At 39.0% G+C, this 21,622-nt stretch overlaps 1 protein-coding gene across 1 annotated transcript in view; it reads left to right on the top strand.

Moving 5' to 3' along the window:
• The window catches only part of LOC107704836 (ubiquitin carboxyl-terminal hydrolase 45-like), a 33,289-nt gene that overhangs the window by 7,184 nt on the left and 4,483 nt on the right, over positions 1 to 21,622 (top strand). The window contains exons 6-12 of the mRNA XM_016507859.1: positions 7,508 to 7,656; positions 8,237 to 8,332; positions 8,467 to 8,597; positions 17,987 to 18,115; positions 19,538 to 19,550; positions 20,037 to 20,066; positions 20,833 to 21,469. Coding sequence (XP_016363345.1) covers positions 7,508 to 7,656; positions 8,237 to 8,332; positions 8,467 to 8,597; positions 17,987 to 18,115; positions 19,538 to 19,550; positions 20,037 to 20,066; positions 20,833 to 21,469 — 1,185 coding nt within the window. The remainder of the gene's footprint in view (positions 1 to 7,507; positions 7,657 to 8,236; positions 8,333 to 8,466; positions 8,598 to 17,986; positions 18,116 to 19,537; positions 19,551 to 20,036; positions 20,067 to 20,832; positions 21,470 to 21,622) is intronic.

The raw sequence follows: 21,622 nt of genomic DNA, 5'->3' as shown, positions 1-21,622 counted from the left end.
GACTTTTTTTGTCCTGTTGTTTTTGTTGTTACATTTTTCATTTTGTTTTGTGAAATTGGAGTGAGGTATGACCTGGACATGTTCTTGCAAGTGTTATGAGATTCATTCACCTATATCATTAATCCTGTAAAGCCTAGCTGAAATTATGAGAATCAACATAAGAGTATGATCATGTGGTGTAGTTGAGGAAACCATCTTAATTACTTTCTGTTACAGCTGTTTTATTTGAGTTTCACCTATAAGTGTAAAAGTGAGCTTGTATTCTCTGGTATGCAAACTTAGACACCTTCTCCAGTTGACCTTGACAGTAAATGCCGAAGCAAAGTGTCTGTTACAATTCTCATTTCCCTTTTCAGTGATCAGCAAAGGCTAGTGTATAAAATTTCACGTAGCTGTGAAATATGCTACCACCTTGTCCTTGCATGATACTTAACAGTCATTGAATCAGTTTCTGTCCCTGTCCGTGCCCTGATGCTCTGGTGTAGCAAAGTTTAGCTCATTTAAACCCAGCCTAACTGGTTGACCGCCACTCCAGGAGCAGCTAGGCTCTTGCTGGAGAAGCTGCGCTCCAATTCCGTTACTGCTGTATGGCTGTGCTCATTAATGGCATTAGGCGCTTGAGTGGTGCTCCCCGGTCGGATTCCCTGAAGAACAACTGCAGCTGTGTGGCAATCGGATCCTGAGCTCTGCTCCTCCCCCTGCCCTACCCCATCTCCCATGATTCCTCGTCTCTCACTCTGAGCTTCAGGGAGAGGGTCTAGTTTTCTTCAGGAGGAGCAGCTTGTTTCCAGCTTGCATCCTCAGCTGTTAAAAGGCGGTGGATGTTATGAGAAGGACTTTTTGCTTGTGAAATAGCTGTGTTGTCACATTTACTTCAAATATATGAACACAAAACTTAGTTTTGATTATTTCGCAACTACGCTTGGGAAATAACTTTTTATTCTTTCTTTTAGTGGGAAGCCAGTCCACTCCAGACAGAGTAAAACAGACTCAATCATCTTCGCAGGATTGCCTTGAACATATTCAAACATCTTGGTGTTCACCAGATGATAATTGTATATAATCTCTGTTCTGATCAAGCCCGATAGACTCTCCGAGCCAATAAACTCGAAGACAGAAAAGGGAAAAACCATTGCACACTTGGTGACTTTCTTCTGGTGAGGACTAGAAGGTAGCTGGTGGTGGTCTGTGGTATTTGGCCAGAGTTGGGCCACCTTCTGCCCACATCCTTCTTACCTAGTTTTTTAAATTACCTGTTGCCATTCTTCCATGCTCATTGTTCCTGGCGAGCTGACTAAATGAGGGAGAAACGGGCGGCCATTGTGGCTGCGAAATGGACTGGCGCTGGCATAGAGGAGCTGGTGAAATTGCATTTCTGCAATATTTGAAGGCCAGGGTCTTTTTTTTTGACACAGCCTGTTGTTGTGTTCGCTTTTTCTCATAGACTCGTGGCACAAAAGAGCCCCAGCAAGAATTTTCCAGAATTCATAATAGTTTTCCACAACAACAGCAGAGAGAAGAAAGAAAATCTATTAACTGCGCTCTCTCACCAAAAAGGCCTTCAGCTCAAGTACCAGAGTCTTGGTAGAAAGAGACTTGACCTCAGAGAGCCAGGCTTGTGCTTGAAACACAGCTGGGAAGGCTTTGTTTGAGGAAATTAAAATGTTTTTGCTTCAATAGGCATCAGAGGCTGGCACATGCAGCAGTTGAATCTTCATTTTCTCTTATTGATTTTCAGTCTCATTTCATATTTCATGAGGTGAGGGTTCAAACTATTTTGCTTTACATTTCTTGTTTTTATTAATTTATTCTTTTTCCAAACACAGTTGCAAACAATTTGCATGATAGTCCTGAGTAAGTGGATAATATTAAAATAGAATTGTATATAGAATTGTACCTTGTACTCCGGGTCTCTTTTGTAATTATTATGGTTCCTAAACCATTCTAAAACAGCTAAGCACTTAAAGGGATAGTTCACCCAAAAATGAAAATTCTGTCATTAATTACTCACCCATATGTCGTTCCAAACCTTCGTTCATCTTCGGAACACAAATTAAGATATTTTTGATGAATTCCTAGCACCATTTTGGAGAGTATCACATACATAAACAACGTATGCAACGTATGTACACGGATACGTTGTTTATGTTCAGATCAAAGTGTAAACAGCGTAAACAATGTATCCGCGTACGGTGCTGCTGACACAGAACAGCATGCGTTGTTTACATATGTGATACTCTCCAAAATGGCACTATAGGGTGACACGGAGAAGATGAAATTGTTGAATAAAGATGTTATTTTTGTTTTCTTTGTGCACAAAAAGTATCCTCATAGCTTTGTAAAATTACGGTTGAAGCACTGATGTCACATGGAATATTTTAACGATGTCCTTGCTACGTTTCTGAGCCTTGATCGTGTTAGGATCCTTGCTGTCTATGGGAGGGTCAGAGAGCTCTCGGAATTCATCAAAAATATCTTAATTTGTGTTCCGAAGATGAACAAAGGTCTTACAGGTTTGGAACGACATGAGGGTGAGTAATTAATGACAGAATTTTCATTTTTTGGTGATCTATCCCTTTAACGAAGTAACATTTCGAAGTAGGGATGCACCTAGAATTTTTTTTTTTATCTGTCACATGTAATTGTGCATGTTTGTTGTCCATATTTTTACATTTAGATTCCTTTTTATTTGATTTAATGCTTACGTAAGGTAACTTCACCTGTAGCATTTAAATGTTTTTAAATGTAAAAATGTTATTTTCAAATTATTTGAAAGAATTTGAATATATAACATTATATAACATTAACATTTGAACTTTAATGTTGATTGTATTTATTGGAACTCATTAACCTTTATTTGATGTGCACTTTTATGGTTTTTAAACCTTGTTTTACGTTTAGGCTGCCAATGTTGAGGGTTTTACGGCTAAGTCTGGTTGATTACTAAGGATGGTTAGCCTCGGGTGGAAGAATACTCTTCTATTTAGGTCAATCCAGGGCCAACGTGAACAGCACATTTATATATGTGTGTGTGTGTGCATGTTTGTGCATGAAAGAATCAAGACGTTGGATACCCTTGGCCTCAGATGGCAATGAAGCACGGTTTTCATGCCCCACGGCCACAACAAATTAACAAATTAATAAGACATTTGGTGTTGCTCGGCCTTCCTCATGACTGCTTGCTGTCTTCAGCCTGAGGAGAGCTGTTCTTCACTTTATGAGAAAAAAAGGGAAGATTTTGAATAGTGTACATGTTCAGTGCATTCACTTCTATAAGTCTGTACTTGACTCTTCTTGGCAAGTTCTCCACTGCAACGCTTCAAACACTTGTTCGTTTTGTGACACTTGTTTCAATGCTTTTCCTCAAGCACCAATGAATAGTAGTGCTACTTTTATGACCTTTTGAGTTACGTATACAAAGCAGGTTATAAATAATTACTTCTGTCAGTATGGTCTTGGCCACCTTACTTTTTTTTTAATTTATACAATGCATGTGAATGGTGACGTGGCCCAACTGTGGTCACTGTTTGCTTTTATTGTATAGAGAAGAGCAGCTTAGACATTCTGCTAAATATCTTTTATTGTGTTTCACACAATAAATTCTTGCTGGTTGAGGGCGAGGGCGGGTAAAAAAAAAAAAAGGTTTCACAGTGCTTATGAAAGATCTTCCTTTTAACACAGTTAACAGGAAACCACATTCACTTTGGCACTTGTGCGTTTTGTAGAGAGCTGGGTGGGGTGGAGTGGGATCGCTGATCGTTTAGGCTGCTCTGGGGACATGCTCCACAGTGTCACTCCTGCCCATATTCGGTGGCTGAGCAAGGAGAGCCAGGTGGTGGTGCCGAGTGCAGGACAGTCAAGCGTGGCCGTGGTGCATACTGACATTTGCCTTCGCTAACTGCTGCAGGGAGAGGAAAAATCTGTTTTTCCATATGCTTGTTCAGGGCACTAACCCCCCCCCCAAGTCCCCTCTATGTATCTCCTTCGCTGCCATCCTGGCAGATGGCTCTCTGAACATTGTTTACCTTGATCAGTGGGCCCAGATGCGGTGTAACTCCATAGGCATTCCCACATCGCACATTTATTCTCCTGGTCTATTAAAAAAATGGGACGACAAGATGCAAAAGTACCTTATTGCCATCACACTCACTCATTATCCTATTTGCTCATTGTATGGGCTGTGTGTCCCTGTTGTCCACACTTGTTTGCACCACAGTGTTCCTGGACATATGGGCTCCCTCCCGAATGACTGTATGGACACAGACAAACTTCCAGATGTTTCCATGTAGTGCTCCAGATGCTTTTGGCCCCACTTAGGAATAGCAGCACTCCAGTCTATTGTTTTGATGCCTGATTAACCCCTGTGAGAAAATCGTGAGGGCACAGAAGCTGCCCACTTCAGATTTTAATGGATTTGTTTTTACTGAACAAGGCTTAATTCTGGGCCAGTTTGTGCAATAAGTGTGTTTGGATCTGCATAACATTCGGGGCAGCTCCGGAGAGCATTGTTGCACAATGAATGGGAGAACATGGATTGACCTTGGGCTTTTCCTCAGATGTGGTGGTGTGACAATATGGATTCAGAAGGAGGGCTCAATAAATAAGGTGATCTTGAATGTCAGTTCACTGCATATTTTGCATGTCTCGCTTAGTTAACACACCCGATTCAGATAACCAGCTCGTTAGAAGTGAGCTACGTGCATGAACTGTGTTCCGATCGATATGATCCCTACACAGTGTTCATTGCTCCCTACTCTCTGAGCAGGGGAAATTCGTTGAAGTTTACTTCACTTCAGAACATTCATTCACGGATTTGCGCTGCGTAGCGTCTTCACACACATCACACTCACACACACACACGTCTTCACATACAGTGCGAGGATTGGAATTGGGAACCGCTGATGTATTGTAGTAATGTTGTCTCTGGTATTCTGGTCTGTGAGCTTATATGCGTTCAGGGGGCATGGCTTTGGACGGCAATTGCAGGGAGGGTGGGAAGTTCGCGTTCAGTGCTATCAGGCTAAAGTTAGCATTTTCCAAGATCTCCTACTGCACCTTTAAGAAATTTATTTTTCCACCCAACCATATGCCTTGGTATTAATTGTCTGAATTTAAGAGATTATATTGCAGCCTTGAAGTCTTGAAGAGAATCTATGTGTCAGCTTAGGTGCGTTTATGAAGACCCCTGGTATTGTCCATCAGAGATTCGTCAAAGGCTGACCTGCAGAAACTTCCCCATCTGCACAGGCATTCAACAGCCTGACATGTCTATTATTGTACATTTAAAGTGCCTTTTTCATAATAGTTTCAATTCTGTTGGATACACAAGAATGTGAAGGGTCATTCATATAAATAAAAGATGACCTCCAAGGCATCATATTCCATGTTGTTTACAGCTCGTCAATGTATGTCCTCTTTGTGGATCTTTCCAACAGGAGGTAGCGTTCGGGAAAAATCAATGCACACTAAGGCATGTAACAACTAATTTTATCCACTTTCTAAACCCGAAATCATTCATGCAAGAATAAACCAGTTGGGACACAAGAATAAGGCATATTATTCCACTTGAGGACAAAACAAGCTGTAGTAGATATGTACAAAACCTGCACACATCTATATGATATGAATTACTTCAGGTCATTTTGAAACAATTAAGAGCACATTACATGAATACGGTACACTAGTGTCTCTAGCAAATATAATTTGATCAGTAATTACAAAACAACATTTGAACCCAAATTAGCTGGAACTTATTGAATGTAAGTTTACTTTCGTCTACGTTTTCAGTCCTGTTAGTTGCAGTGCTGATACCAATTTTGGCTTTTTGTTTATTAGTGAATTTTTAAAATACATTTATCATTAATTTTGATGTTTATTTAATCGGGACATAGGGCTGCTTATTTACTTAATACTCATAAAAAGGTACATTTGTTTTCCTGCTCTTACTTATGCATAAAAGTACTGCAAAAGAGTGTAAATAGCAATATTTAGTAGCGGCAAGCAGCACCATGCTGACTTTCTTTCTCATTCTCAGTGCCTTGGGTGCTTGTAGCTGTTCATTAATGCTTCATTTGACAGAACACTTGTGCTCTCCTTCCCAAATGGTGCCAGTGAGTATAAAAATAAGAAAGAAGGGTCCAGAGCCATTCATGGATTCAGTGTTTTGTTAAGACTTGTCCAATGCTTTGTTGCTAAAGGCCACCACCCAGTTTGACAACTGGTCCACCAATTAAAACTTTTAAAAATATCTCGCATACAAAAATTGCAGGTAAGCTTCTGTTGTGTGTATGTAGTCCACACTATTCATTGAGTTGCAGCTGTTTTTATTTCTTTTTCCTGTAGAACGTGCAGATAGTTGGTTTATGCATATAAAAGATAATGTCTCGTGCAGGCTAAGTTAAGGGCTGTGCTTCATAATATTTGTGAATAAAAACTGTGCAAAATATTCATCCAGCCTATTTCAACCTATTCCATTTTTTGAGATTTCTGGCCTTGGCACTGGTGTGTTGTCTCTCTTTAAGCTAGCAAATAAAAAAAAAAATTAAATGGAACATAGTTTTTCTAATAAATACTATTATATTCTGCAAGTTTATTGTTTCATGGCTTTTTTGGCCTTGTATTCTGTATTTCATTGCGTACAGGATATCTACTCTTTACGCACCATTTTCTGTCAGATTTGCGTAACAAAATTGAGAATTCCTTTAAATGACTATCATCTAATTATCATGTTATTGTTTATTTAGAATTTAAAAAATACTGAATAAATGCTAAAGTTGATATTCAATTAATTTATTACAATTTGTGACATTGTGTGTAATAGTCAATGTCATTTGTCTTTTTTTCAGAAATTTCAAGTTTTAGTCATTGTTGAATAAATGATTTCACAAAGAAGCAGTCACTGTTAGAAATTGTTAAAATAAATCGCATTATAATTGTATCTGTATTGTTGAAAACCACAGGCGCCATCCGCCTCTCTTCTGAGGCGAGAGCTTCTTCTTCTGAGAGCTATTTACAGGACTGACTGCTCGCTTTGAATTATCATGCAGGTTGCTTTCATGTCTCCTGAGTGTTGAAGGCAGTGCACCCGTCATTTCTCTGGAGTTTTGCTATTTTGTGCAGAAAAACTCTCTCTGCGGGCCTTGTGTTTAGCCGCCTGGGCCAAGAATCTCCCGCAGAGTCATGGCAGTAGCGGGGAGCAGCTGGGCTTGTTCTCTGCTCCCTAACCAGCGTAGTTTTATCCAGCTGTCATCTGCAGCCTCTCCCAGCTGCTACGGAGCATGTTAACCCATTTCTGCTGCAGAAAATCAGGCGCACACTGGGACCAGGCCCAGTCCAGATCTTCACATAACCGAAGAACTGTTTTCATTTCACTAAATTAAAGTTTAAGTCAAGCTCTCAGCTTTTTTTTTTTTATTGCGCTGAAATGTTTTTGAATGTAGATAACCTGCTTTACTAAATAGTGTCCTAACTACAGATTTGTTAACTTAAATTCTGTTCTGTCTTTTAGGAACAACCTCAAAAATTATCAGGCTCCGAGAGGAACCCGCTGAGTATGTGGACACTCAGAGAGGGAAGACTCCAGTGAATAGCACACTTATCCCAGTCAAGGGCATCAACAACCTGGGTAACACCTGCTTCTTCAATGCTGTGATGCAGGTAAAGTCATGTCCAAGAGCTCAAATCACTCACCTGACATTTGGTTTGTGTCAGTTCTGTGTGTTTTGGTGGAAGCCAGCTGGTTTATGGTTTATCTGGGCTGTTACCACAAATTAATTCAAATATATTACGTGGAAGAGTCACTAAAACTGCACCTTCACCCTTGTGGCCTTGAGAAAACACCATATTTTTGCTTGTTTCAAAGGGATAAGCTTATTTCAAGAAGGACACTTCAGATTATTTTACAAATGAATCTAAATGAAATTAACAAATCGAACTATATGTATGTATGTGTGTGTGTTTGCATTTTTTAAAGAGGTCTCTTATGCTCACTAAGGCTGCATTTATTTAGTCAAAAATACAGTAAAAACAATTTAAAATAACTGTTTTCTATTTAAATATATTTTAAAATGTAATGTATTCATGTTATTCCAGTCTTCAGTGTCACATGATCATTCAGAAATCATTCTAATATGATAGTTTAGTGCTCAAGAAACTGTTCTTATTATCAATGATGAAGACACTTGTGCTTCTTAATATTTTTATATATTGTAAAAGCTGTTTGTGTGCTTTGGTTTAGAATCTCTCCCAGACCCACATGCTGAATGACCTAATTCAAGACGTCAAGGAGAAGGGACATAAGATGAAGATCTGCCCCCCTGCTGAGACTAAGTTGGTAGGTTCCAGCTATCATGGACTGGACTAGTCCCGTCTCTGTCATAATATCACTCATATTAACTTTTAAATATGCACTTAACGCCTCACTGCTCTGTGTGTTAGATATGATATGAGTGCTATGCTTTCTTACAGGGGCCACTAACAGTGACGTTGCCCAGCCCAGAACCCCTCACCTCAGCCATGTTCCTGTTCCTCCAAAGCATGAAGGAGCCTGGGAAAGGGCCTGTCTCCCCCAAGATCCTTTTCAACCAGCTATGTCAGAAGTATGTTTACACTGTCGTCATTTGTAAATATACACTATGAAAGTCTCTGAAAGCTCTGTGGGTCAGCAAATCTAAACTTAGCTAATTGATCGGCACTGTACGCCAAGCGGTTTCAAGCCTCTGTTTTAAACCCAAATGGCTGGTTGGATCTCTGCTCTCAGGGATGATTTTTTTTTATGCTGCGCACAGGCTGAACGGTTCACTGGCTGTTGTTTAAACGTTGTTTGATCGTGCTGAATGGTTGGGTGGCTCAGACAGGAGCCTGCCAGGCAGTTGGGTGTCTCTCTGGTGCTTCTGTGATATTTAACTCGGGTACTGTGCCTTTATCAGACCTGTGGGTTTGCATATGTGTACATGTGCGTTCATCTCAGCCTTAAGCGCCCCAATTCATTTGAGTATATGCACATGCACAAACACATTAGCCATTATGAATGCATAAGGCATGTACAGTGCTTTGAAAAAAGTAAACATTTATGAATACTTTTGATTTTAATAAAGTTGATTGATAAAATATGCTGAAAAAGGACACTTTCTTCACGTTCTCTTTCACTTTTTCCACATCTGCCTGATGTCTTTTATATGTGCTACACATACGCTAACGTTCAAAAGTTTGGGACCTGTAAGGTTTTTTTCTTTTTTTAGTGTTTAAAAATGTTGGGTTTGGGGGTTAAAGTAGTCCCCAAAGTAGTGCAATGACCATATCCGAAATATCAAAACTCAAAATGTCATTTCCATTCCTAAAATACATATTTTAGAGTCACTGTTATGCAGATTGGTCTTAAAGTCCGAGTGAACCGGAAGTTGCTGCCGACTTTATTTCAGTGTAGTGACGTATTTCCAGCTGAAACGGAATATTGAATAGAGGGCATGGTTTTATGTTTGCGCTCCTCCTCTCTGTCTCTCACTCATAGCAATCTAACGGTTGGAGGGGTGTGTTTAAGGGTATTCTGCCCAAGCCGTCAAACTGATGTCATCAGAAAAGGAATGCCATTCCAGAGCGGAAGTAAATGTTCAGATTTTGATGAAAGATTACGAAGACAAACAATTTTTTTCAGAGGATTAACTTGCATGGATTAATTGTTTACATCAAGACTAGCAATGTGTGCTAGTAAAGTAAATAAAGTCAATTTTGATTTCATGCGGACTTTAAACACCGCTAAAAGGCTTCTTACCAGTGGTCATCCTTCACAAAACTTAACATCTACCACAGTTTATCTATCATAGGTAGAATGCAGAATGTTTCGATACAAGCATTTCAGTCAAATGTAATTTATGTAATATTTCAAACTTTTAACCCACGGGAGAAAATAAACCCACCGCAACAGTTTAAAATCACCCCAATTTCGTGCAAAAATATGTGGATTTGGCAACCCTGCATCCAACACGAGCTGCATTCAAAGTGATTTATGTACTCCGCATATTTATAGCGGCTCCCTGATTATATTCAATATTAGAATAGAATTAGAATATTAGAAGGCCAGAAATTCAGCGGGAGTGGGATTAAGAAAACAGTCTACTTTCTCAGGTTTGGCTCCAGTATATTGCATAAATGCAAAAAAGACTAGGCCATATGCCTAACAATAAATATTCAATAATGTGTGTGACCACCAAAGAGTTTTTAGCCAGCTGAAAAAATGTCAGGCGCTCTTCTTAAAACGACCAACTGGTGGCGCTTGAGAACGCTTTGGTGGCACAGCGTTTTTCCAGCTGAGACGCTTTAGTTGCTATGGTATGGAATATTAACGGCGGCAACGTACTAGCCTACTTTTAAGAATTTTACTAAATATAATAAAGCAGTAACCAGTAATATTGACTTCTCCAACTGACTTAGAAGTAATATTGACTTCGTTGTAGGCAGTCGTTGTACAAGTAGGATGGTTAGGTATTTGTCCCGACTCCTGCCCCTCCTCTATTTACGGCTGGGTAAATAGTGACAGTGACGAGCGCTGCATTTTACAATGATCAACTCAGTTGCAAAAAATAAATACAATTAATTAATTAAAAATAAAAAAAAGAGGGCAAGGGCAAATTAACTTGTAATTATTATGACAGTGCATCAAAAATCAGTGTCATCAGTTTGCCAAAAAGAACACCGAACGTTTTACGCACCATTTACACGTGGTAGGGAGCAGGTGTACATTTCTGAGCAGGTGTACATTTCTTTCGTATCAACTAACATTTTGAAAATACGAACATTTTCATGAATTTGAAAGCCATTCTGACGTAAACTTTATGAACGATTTACACAAAAATTAGTTCTGCTCGTGTTTCATGAATGAGGCCCATTGAATGGCGACTGTAGAAAGCAAAAGCCAAATCCCGGACATTTTGGGCGAATTAGAAATCTCGGCCGGAGAGGACATGTACGGGGAAAAGAGGACATAAAGTCACCCTAGTGTTGGTCCTATGCAATGACGTTAGCCAATCATAACAGTGGTCAATTACTGGCAAGCCTTAAAGGACCCACCACTTAAAAAGAGAGTTTCAGAATGAGGGTTCCAAATATTTATTTGTTTTTTTTTCTTTATTAAGTAAACCTCAAGGAACATATTAAAATAATTAAAAAAAGCATGTCATGACCCCTTTAAACACACAGAATTTCTCTGCCTCAGATACACCTTTAATGTAATTCCCTCTCTGCACACCCACATGCGCACACTTTTGAGCACTCCAGAGCCGGCAGCTCATAGGGTCAAGTGAAGGCCTTCTGTGCTGCACAGTTTATGTGTGTGCGCTTGTGCGATCCAGCATGTCCTTGACAGGAAAGATCCTGTTTGTTTAATGCGTTTGTTGACTGGCAAACTACTGGTCACAGCTGTTGGTCTGATGGGGTACTTGAACTACTGCGCCATCTTGAACACCATCTTGTACATTTGCTATGTTGGACAATGTGGCAGAATGGCATCTTTTGAGACATCACGCTTTAAAAGACAGTGTTTTTGAAGGTGGGATCAACACCAACCATAAAATGGGTGAAGAACAAGTAGCCTGTGTGTGTTTGTGTGTTACACAGCTGAGTGCTATTGGCATTGTTGATCGAGGGCCAGGTCACACTGCCAGCTGGACAGATCTGAGCAGCACCAGCGCCAGCAGCGGTCCAGAGAGCAGTCAGCAGCATTCCCTGCTCCTGGTGCTAGTGAGGGTCCCAGCCTGTAAACACGCACACTGACCCTGAGCCCAGATGTCCTTATCTTCCGCTTTCTGTTACTACATTTGAATTTGAGTTATAATTATGTTTCAAACCCTTTGCATACTTCACATTGAGGTGGAATGGAACTTATTTCATGTTTGTTAGTACAGAGATTCAAGCACGTATTCACAGGTTCCAATTACAGCACTTTCAAGGATGTTCTGGTTGTGCGAGTTGGCAATGTGAAATAATAAGCTCTAGTTACACTGGCTGCTATTTTGGTTCTCATATCTCATCAATTTTCTCCCTCTTTACGAATCACTTGATGGGATTCAAAACTGAGCCGATTACAGGTTATACTTTCTCAGTAGGTTGCTTCTTTTTGGAGTAAAAATATTTGACCTGTTTTTGCTGTTTAGTTTTAGTTTTGCTCTTTATTTCAATAGAGCAAGGACAGCAAGTTTCAGGTATTTTTATTTATTACATGATGTTTGTTAGGTTTCTGAGACAGAATTCTTTGCATTTAGTTCTTGTGTCTACTGTATATGTGAAGGATACAAAAGGGTCTGGCTGCAGCTGGCTCTTGCACTCTCAGACGTGCATTCTCAGGCTTGCACTCTCAGACACTTGCACTTCCGCTAGCGACGTCACTTGCAGTCTTTATTATTTTTTATTTTGTTCTATTTATTGATTACTTTTTGTTTGAATCTCTCAACATTTTACAACAGTAGCCAGGTGGTGAAGACAAGAAAAAATAAACTAAATTACGAAGTCACTTGCAATCGCCACTTGCACTCTCCGCTACCTGCGACGTCACTTGCAATCGACACAAATCGTGCGTGTTGCCAATGGAGACAAGACGCTGTGGTGGTGATTTAATTATTTATTTATTTGATTTATTTATTTAGTCATTTATTAGAGGCTTTTATCCAAAGGGACTTACAAATGAGGACAACAGAAGCAATCAATTGTAGTATTAAAACAACTAAAAACAGATCCAAAACTAAAAGCTAAAACTTTATAAATACTACCTATACACATTTTAAAAATAAAGAGATTAAATAAAAATGACAAATGCATACAACAAAATTTCAAAACTTAACATTTAAAAGAAAAACAAAAAATAAAGCTAAAAACAATTCAAAATATTAAAGAACAAAAGGTATAAGAGTATAATAATGATTCTAACATAACACTAAGCCAAACACCAAAAAAAACAACTACATATGTTAAAACACGTAATGTAGCTTAATGGACAAAGACAATGATATAAAAGAGCTGTAGACAGTTTATTCTATATGGAAAAACGCTTAACACGAAACTGTGCGTGTTCCAATTATTCTAGGCTCACCTGCTTGCCTGTATATTAGTTATGTATATTAATAATGTAGAGGAGCATATTGAGTTTGGCCTTTTTAGTCCATTATGCCACGTTTTGCGGTGTGGGAGGAAAATACTATATACATATTCATTATATTAATAAACTGTATATTTAATTTGATATTTTAATAGCATCTTAATACATTACGCCATGTTAAGTGTTTATGTTTTTCTACAGGAGGAAAACGCTTAGCGAGAGACTTTGCGCATTGCGTTCATATTCTGCTGTTCTGTGGCCACGGATTTGCGGGTCTTGTCTTTTTCTTGCAGGACCCTGTACGTTACGGTACTAAATTAGTTTTAATCATTAAATCACCACCACAGCGTCTTGTCTCCATTGGCAACACGCACGATTTGTGTCGATTGCAAGTGACGTCGCAGGTATCGGAGAGTGCAAGTGGCGATTGCAAGTGACTTCGTAATTTAGTTTCTTTTTTCTTGTCTTCACCACCTGGCTACTGTTGTAAAATGTTGAGAGATTCAAACAAAAAGTAATCAATAAATAGAACAGAATAAAAAATAATAAAGACTGCAAGTGACGTCGCTAGTGGAAGTGCAAGTGTCTGAGAGTGCAAGCCTGAGAATGCACGTCTGAGAGTGCAAGCGCCAGCTGCAGCCAGACCCTTCTCGAAGGATAATGTATGGTTCAACAGTTTTTTTTTTTCTTTAACAAAATAAACCCAGACATGTTGATGACCGATGTAAAAGGTAGTAAACTGAAAGTGATTAGTGATCAGTTTGTTGGCTGCATATCAAATAATTCTGTGATTCTCAACCAGCAGGCTGGGCCCCACTATAGGGCCTCTGCAAACTTTAAATTGGGCCTCAAGATGACTTAAAATGATTTAAAATAATACAAAACAAGCATTAAAATAAGCAACTAAAAAGCAAACATAAACACCTAAAATTTGTAAATCACATCATTAAACCCCCCCCCACTTGGAAGAACCAAGGTTTCCACGGTCTTAGAAAACCTTGATAAGTATGAAGTAGCCTAATATGTGACCCTGGACCACAAAACCAGTCAATTTTTTGAAATTGAGTTTTATACATCATCTGAAAGCTGAATAGATAAGCGTTCCATTGATGTATGGTTTGTTAGGATAGGACATATTGTCCTTGACATATTTGGCTGAGATACAACTATTTGAAAATCTGGAATCTGAGGGTGCAAAAAGTCTAAATATTGAGAAAATCGCCTTTAAAGTTGTCCAAATGAAGTCCTTAGCAATGCATATATTATTAAACAAAAATTAGGTTTTGATATATTTACAGTAGGAAATTTACAAAATATCTTCATGGAACATGATCTTTACTTAATACTCTAATGATTTTTGGCATAAAAGAAAATTGGATAATTTTGACCCTTACAATGTATTTTTGGCTATTGCTACAAATATACTCGTGCTACTTAAGACTGTGTAAGACTGTGTGATTTCTAAATGTAGTGTAAATTCAATTAAATGAAAATCTTAAAACGTCATACACATTTTTATAAAGAATATAAATTTGTCTAGTTATGCCATGCCAAAATTTTATCATGTAAAAAATTTTTTTCCTCTTACAAACATCTGGAAAAGTCATTTTGGTTAAAAAGAGTGGCCCTCTTAAATGACATTCAGTTCTTAAAAATTCTGGGATTTATATAATTTATATAATATATATGCACACTACTAGTTCTGGACAGTTTAGGTCTTTGAAGTCAAAAAGATTGAGAACCACTAAAATAATTTAATAAATGGAAATTATTTTATTTATCACAGCAGGCCAGCACAGCTATTTGAATGTTTGTTACCTGGTGCAAGAATTAGTTACAGTTTATTACAAGGTCATTATACTAAAATATTTGTCTTTAGATTATCGGAATTGACCATTCACAATCAAGTGTTTAGGAGAGCCATGTACTAAATGCATTTAATAGATAAATTTGTCATTTAAATTATAATCATTTATGTTTCATTTATTGGTCCATGATTCTGCTGATATTTGAGGTGATCGATGAAATGTTTACTTGCCAGATTTTGGGAGTGCTTAGCTATGGGATGAATCCGTGTGTATGTTTTTGTCTCATATATCTGTATGTTTTGTGCTCAGCGTAAGATGCATGTTTGGGAGTGTTTTATATTCAACTGATAGTATTATGCTTGTGTGTGCATGTGTGCATTGCAGCATTGTGCTGGGGCTGCCTGGAGTCTGGTACTAACTCATCCGCTGTTAATTGTGTTAGTGGTTACAGCTGTCTGTCTGTGGCAGGGCCATATTGGGTGCACCGCTACAGGCTCCTTCAGCCTTCTCTTCCAGTGGAATGAGTTTCCAGAACACACTCAGTCTCTCCCACCTCTCCCACTGGAGCCCATCTCACCCGTCAGCTTCCCTCCAGAACACATTCACTCTGTTCCTGTCCTTCTGCAGCTCGTGCTGTGCTTGTACCAGCCTGATCCGCTTACTGTTTGAACCTCCTACCATAGAGCTAGTTTGGGTTTGACATTGGCAGATGTGGATATCTAGAGAGACACTGAAACATAAAAATTATCACTCATAAAAAAAGTAATATTAGTCAATATCTACTATACATACACAGTGGGGTTCAAATTCAAATTCTTTAATTACAAATGATGAGATCACCATAACAATATGAATGAAAACAAAAAAGTCAAATACATTTTGGGGGAAAAGAGTCTCTTGGGCTTAACAAAGCTGCATTTATTTTATTTAAAAATTTATTTTAAAAACTAATATTATTGCAGTTAAAAATAATGATTTTCTATTTGAATGTATTTAAAAATTTAATGTATGCCCTGTTGGCAAAGCAGAATTGTCAGCAGCCATTACTCCAGGCTTCAGTGTTACATGATCCTTCAGAAATCATTCTAGTATGCTGATTCGTTGTGCTGCTTAATATTTTTGTGGAAACCATAATATTTTTTTCAGGTTTATTTGATGAATAGAAAGTTTAGAAGACTGCATTTATTTAATAAATGTAAGTCTTCACTGTCATTTTTAATACATCCATGCTGGAAAAATAATCAATCCTACTGACCCCAGACTTTTGAACTGAAGTGTATATTTATAATTTATCAAATTAATATTTTATTTTACTTCAGAAAAAAATTAAAATTCTAAAACTAAAACTCCAGGTGTTATAGATTTTAAATTGGTCTCAGACTTTTAGACTCCACTGTAGGTTGCTGTGGTATTTTTATGCTGGAAGTTCTTCATGCATGCTGCTACAGAACAGTAGTGTTGATAAGAAAAGAAGCAGTGAGAAACAGAGAAAGGGGAGGGAAGCCGTCTCTCCAGACCTCCTGCTCATGACCTGTGTTAGAAGCAGGTGGCTGGACATTCTTAAACACACTCCGGTCACACAGAGCCGCACAGAACGTCAAAACTCATCAGCCCACGGTAGCGGCGTTCCAGACTGCCTGACCATCCGTCCTGCCAGCACATTCATTCACCCAGCCTGTCCTCACAAACACAGTGCTTGCTAGCTTAGCAGGTAATAGGAAAATCATTGATGAGCATCTGGACAGCCTCAGGTGTCCCAACCCGACCCAACACCTTGACTTGCCCCTTTACCCTTGGGTTCATTACCAGGCCAAATGGCCTTCCCCTCATCTTGACCAGCTATCCAGCCTCATTGCACAACAGGTTGATGCAGGGCCGGCTTCAAACGCCCATATGTTGCCCACAGCTGGCCCACATCTGGCCTGGGCTACCCAGCAGAGAGTCTAAGGAGTTGTTTCCTAAGCGCCCAACATGTTTTTCCGCTAGATTTACCACAGGGCTAGCTGGGAGGAAGGACAAACATATCTCCACAGTGCCACTGTCCTCCAGTCTGGAGTATTTAGGGTGGTCTTGTCTGGTTCTGTTCTGTGCATGTCTGTAATTTCAGTCATATTGAGCATGTGGCATTAAATGTGTTTGAAGGACATCAAGATATAACAAGTGCTTAGGGATGTACTGAATTTTAGGTCACTGTAAATGATGGTCATAATCATAAAGGCCATAAATTGCTGTTGTTGGTTTTAAAAAAACAAGAAAATCTTGGCTGAAAATTACATTGAATTGGATGTACTGTTAATACAAATGTTTTTTTGGGAAAGTGCATACATACGCACACATACATAATTTTCTGGGATTACTTTTAATGGTTTCATTATTGAATATTTACATTTTGCATGAACTTTTGTATAACCCTTAATTTTACTGAGAACATTTTGTCCATTTTAAAGTCTCCATTACAGAACACTTACATCTTAATAACGTAAACTCGTCGCCAGCCTGGGAGAATCAAACAAAATTACACAGCAGTGAGCAAAGCTGGTATATAATCACTCTAAAAGGACTTTGTGGTATAAGGTGGTTCTTCACATATTAAAATGCGGAAATTGAATACTTAAAGGCTCCATTTTTAGATTTTTAATTACATTTTTCAGTTCTTTGAAATCTTAGAGAAATAAATTCCAATCTTGGGTTTATAATTCAGTAGAATGAGAGAATTGGTGAAAGGTCAGACTATCTTTATATATCTGTTTGCGTGTGAAAGCGTACGTGTGGCTGCGTGTCTGTGACCGACCTCAGCTGGTTGAATGATGAAATGAAAAGTGAATGAAAGTTGTCAGGGAAAAATAATAGCTGCCTCTAAGATCCTGAAACCTCCCGAGAGGCAGCGAGAGTCACCTCATGCAGCATCAGAGAAAAGGCCTTGAGAGAAGATTATGTCCATTCTTCTCTCGTCTTTACTCGTCTATATGCTGCTGATTGCTTTTTGTGTGTGGCTAATTGGTGTTTGCGTGGCTTTGGCTCCTTTTGTCCCTTTTGATGTATTTACACTTGTGCCAATGTGTTTGTGTGACAGGAATTCTCATTCTCTGTTCAGGGCCCCTCGCTTTAAGGGTTACCAGCAACAGGACAGTCAGGAATTGCTGCATTACCTCCTGGACTCCATGAGAGTGGAGGAGACAAAGGTGAGTGCACGATTCATTTTTTCATTTTATTTATTTAAAGAGTAACTTTTGGCCCTGTTTTCACCTGGGATCCGTCTCATGTAATACGATCACAAATGGTCAGTCGAGATCATCATGTAGACCTGGCAGTAATGTGCATCTTATCTTCTTTAACCACTTGTGATTTAATTTTAAGGGGAAGGTAAAAAAAATTATTGCTTTTAAGACCATATTCAGATTATAAATAATAAAATAAATAGTAATATAGTTATAATTAATATAATAATAATTTAATAATAAATAATTTAAAAACTATAAAAATATATATTTAAAAACAATTCTTGCTCAATTTAGGTTTTTTAAAGTTGATCTAATTGGATGAGTGTGCGGTCCCTAGGGTTTTTTTTTTTTTTTTTTTTAAAGAATGAGCTTTTACACTTCAGGTATATGGTGGTAGAGTTTTACACCCTGCTTGTGTGTTTGCATTGTCCTGTTTCCACTGGAGTGGCCTAAAACAGATGTTAATACCAGGTCAACAGGGGGTCTTGTTCTCAGCATTACGCCCTCAGTCCTCCTCACTGCATATATAAACTATACCAGTCACTGCAAAGGGCTACATTTGCAAACTGATGGTGGGAAGATGACCTCTTTTGGGCAGATGCATAGTAGTTTGATAGAGTGGTTCTTGTCTTCTTGTGGGTCTCTTAATGTGGACGTGCTGGGGCCAAGACCCACACAACCCCACCAGTGGCTCTAACTGCCCTAAGAAAGTGGGTGCAGCATCAGGCGATGAGCCCCAGGGCCAGCCAGGCCCACTCAGACTTGTGAATGTGGACAGTTGTGCCACTTAGGAACCTTGCAAGTGGCGCAACTGGCCTCATTGTGCATCCTGGGAAACAGTCAGCTGCTTGTTGAGGCTTTGTGATGGAGGACCTTCCCCACCTCCCTCCCTCCACACTTAGGGGAGGCTGAGGGGGAGAAAACAGGAAACAATCTGGTTTAAATGTTCCTCAATATCGCGTACTTCAGTAAATTTAAAGACAGCATGTACTGTCTCTCACAGTCTCTCATATATATATATATATATATATAGTTTTTAAGATGAAACAAATAAAAAATATTTATACACTATCGTTCAGTACAATTGTTTTTTTATTCTGCGTAGATGCATTAAATTAATCAAAAGTGACAGCAATAAATATTTATAATGTTATATGTTAGATATTTATATTTCAAATCAATTCTACAAGAATTCTGAAAAAAAAGTTAGTTTCATCAAAAATATAAAAAATGCACCAGTTTTCAACATTAATGATAATAATACATGTTTCTACAGCACCGAATCAGCATATTAGAATGATTTCTGAAGTATCATGTGACACTGAAGAAGACTAATGACTGCTGAAAATTCAGCTTTAGAAAATAGCTATTTTAAATTGTAATACTATTCATAATGTTAATGTTTTTACTGTTTTTGATTAAAGAAAAGCAGCTTTAGTGAGAATAAGAGACTAACTAAAATAACTAATTATATTTGAATTTGTATACCGATTTTGAGATCTAAACATGCAAAAGTTAAATATACAAGTATATACAAACAGACAAGATTTTGCACAAAAAAAACATTATCTTGTCAACTTTAAAAATAGTTGGTTACAATCAACATCATTATGATTTTGATTGTTTTATAAAAGTGCAAAATGCCTCATCTCTCACCTACAGTGTGAAACGGAGCTGAGACCCCTTAAGCCAGTCACCAAACATGGACACCACAATATTTATGATGATTAGCCAATTGGATCCCTGGTCACAATATGCTAATTAACATCACTGAATTATCACCAATTAGCTGTTGAATAAAACTGCTAAGAATGGGGTGCTCGAGTGAGCTCAACTTCTCAAGAGAGTGTGGTGGCCTAGTTATTTTAGGGTGTGTGTGTTTGTGTGATTAATTAGTGTGTGTTGCAGCAGGGTCCGACACAGATGGGGGTTTGGGGGGTTGAGTGGCTGAAGGAGTGGGATTAACCAGGCTTTTGACCTAAATAGCCCATCCCGAGCGTGAGGACGGGACAATGTGGGAGACTGGTCGAGCCCCACAGACATTGCCACCATGGCCAATTATCTATTGATTGGTGCTATACTGTGACTGTGTCTTCTAACAGCTCTCTCACCAACACAGTCACTGACCATGTCACCTCTCATTAAGACCACAGGGACAGTCGCCTTCACAAGTCTTTATGCCCACACATACATGGGATATACAATGCATGTGTTGCTGTGTATAATAAGTGAAGCACACACTTACTTTTCATCACGTACACGTGTTGGGGGTGTTGCTTACATTAGGGTTCAACTATTGCTTTCTTATTAAAATAATTAATAAAAGGCTTCCATGCTGCATAAAAAAATGTATTTGTATTTTTTAGGGAAAATCTTATCTTTTCAAGTTGCAGGTAGGACATAACATTTTTAATCAGTGCCGAGCAGTGGGGTGGCTCTTTCTGTTTACAGTTGAGCAAAATCAATCTACGTGCTAAGAGTGTAACGAATCCAAGCATTATATGTTGGTTTTTAGATAGCTCCATATTATCACTACTGACACCAAAAACAGCTAAAATTGGGTCTGGATCCAATTGCTTTCCCAACACTTCTGACAATAAATGAAAAACTGAAATCCAATAATTACTAATCTTAGAACAACTCCAAAACATATGTCCTAGTCTGCTTCGTTGTTTTTAACACTACTTTATGTTTGTTTGTATGATGATGCGCTTAGAAGCTGCAGGGTCGCCATTCGTCCACTTCTCATGATGAGAGAGGTGCAGATTTGGTTTCTAGCCGACAAGAGGAGGAGCCCTGTGTGGCTGGGCGTGGCCTGGCCAGTTGCCGGCCGGATACGATGGGCAGCCAATCAGACTGCAGCGAGAAGGATTCCAACCTGCAGGACAGCAGTAACGATGCAGACAGCGAGGCCTCCGAGAGCGAATGGTCACCACGAATCCCATCTGTGTCCACTCACAGTAGCATATCAGATAAAGTCTCAACCGCCACCACTTCAGCCTCAACAGCACACAATCCAAGTCTAAAATCAAACCTGAGCCCGAGCCCCGCTCCGCAGGGCGGCGCTGTAGAGCAGCTTGTCAGTGCTGTGTCCAAGCTAGGCCTGGTGCACACTTCCACTGTTACTCTACCTGTCAGTCACAGCCCAGAGGAACCGTCCGAGGTCCGGGAGAGAGACCGTCAGCACCATCAAGGGGCCTTCCAAGCCCTCTGTCACAGTTACACCCCCAGCTCTAAAGAGTGCTCCGTACAGTCCTGCCTGCATCAGTTCACCTCTGTTGAGCTGCTGATGGGCAACAACAAACTGCTCTGTGAGAACTGCACCGAGAGAAGGCAAAGGCAGATGAAGAGGAGTGGTATGTATACACATATGAAATATATATATATAGTTGCATATACTGACCACTGCGTAGTAAAAAAGTGTTGCTGAAAGATATACTACCTTTAATGAATACAGTAATATTCAAAAGTTTGGGGAAGATTTTTATTTTTTTTTTTTTTATTTTGCA

This window comes from Sinocyclocheilus anshuiensis, unplaced genomic scaffold, assembly GCF_001515605.1.
Source record: "Sinocyclocheilus anshuiensis isolate Anshui unplaced genomic scaffold, SAMN03320099.WGS_v1.1 scaffold702, whole genome shotgun sequence".
NCBI classification, from domain to species: Eukaryota; Metazoa; Chordata; class Actinopteri; order Cypriniformes; family Cyprinidae; genus Sinocyclocheilus; species Sinocyclocheilus anshuiensis.
This window is presented reverse-complemented; position numbering and strand designations above follow the sequence as displayed.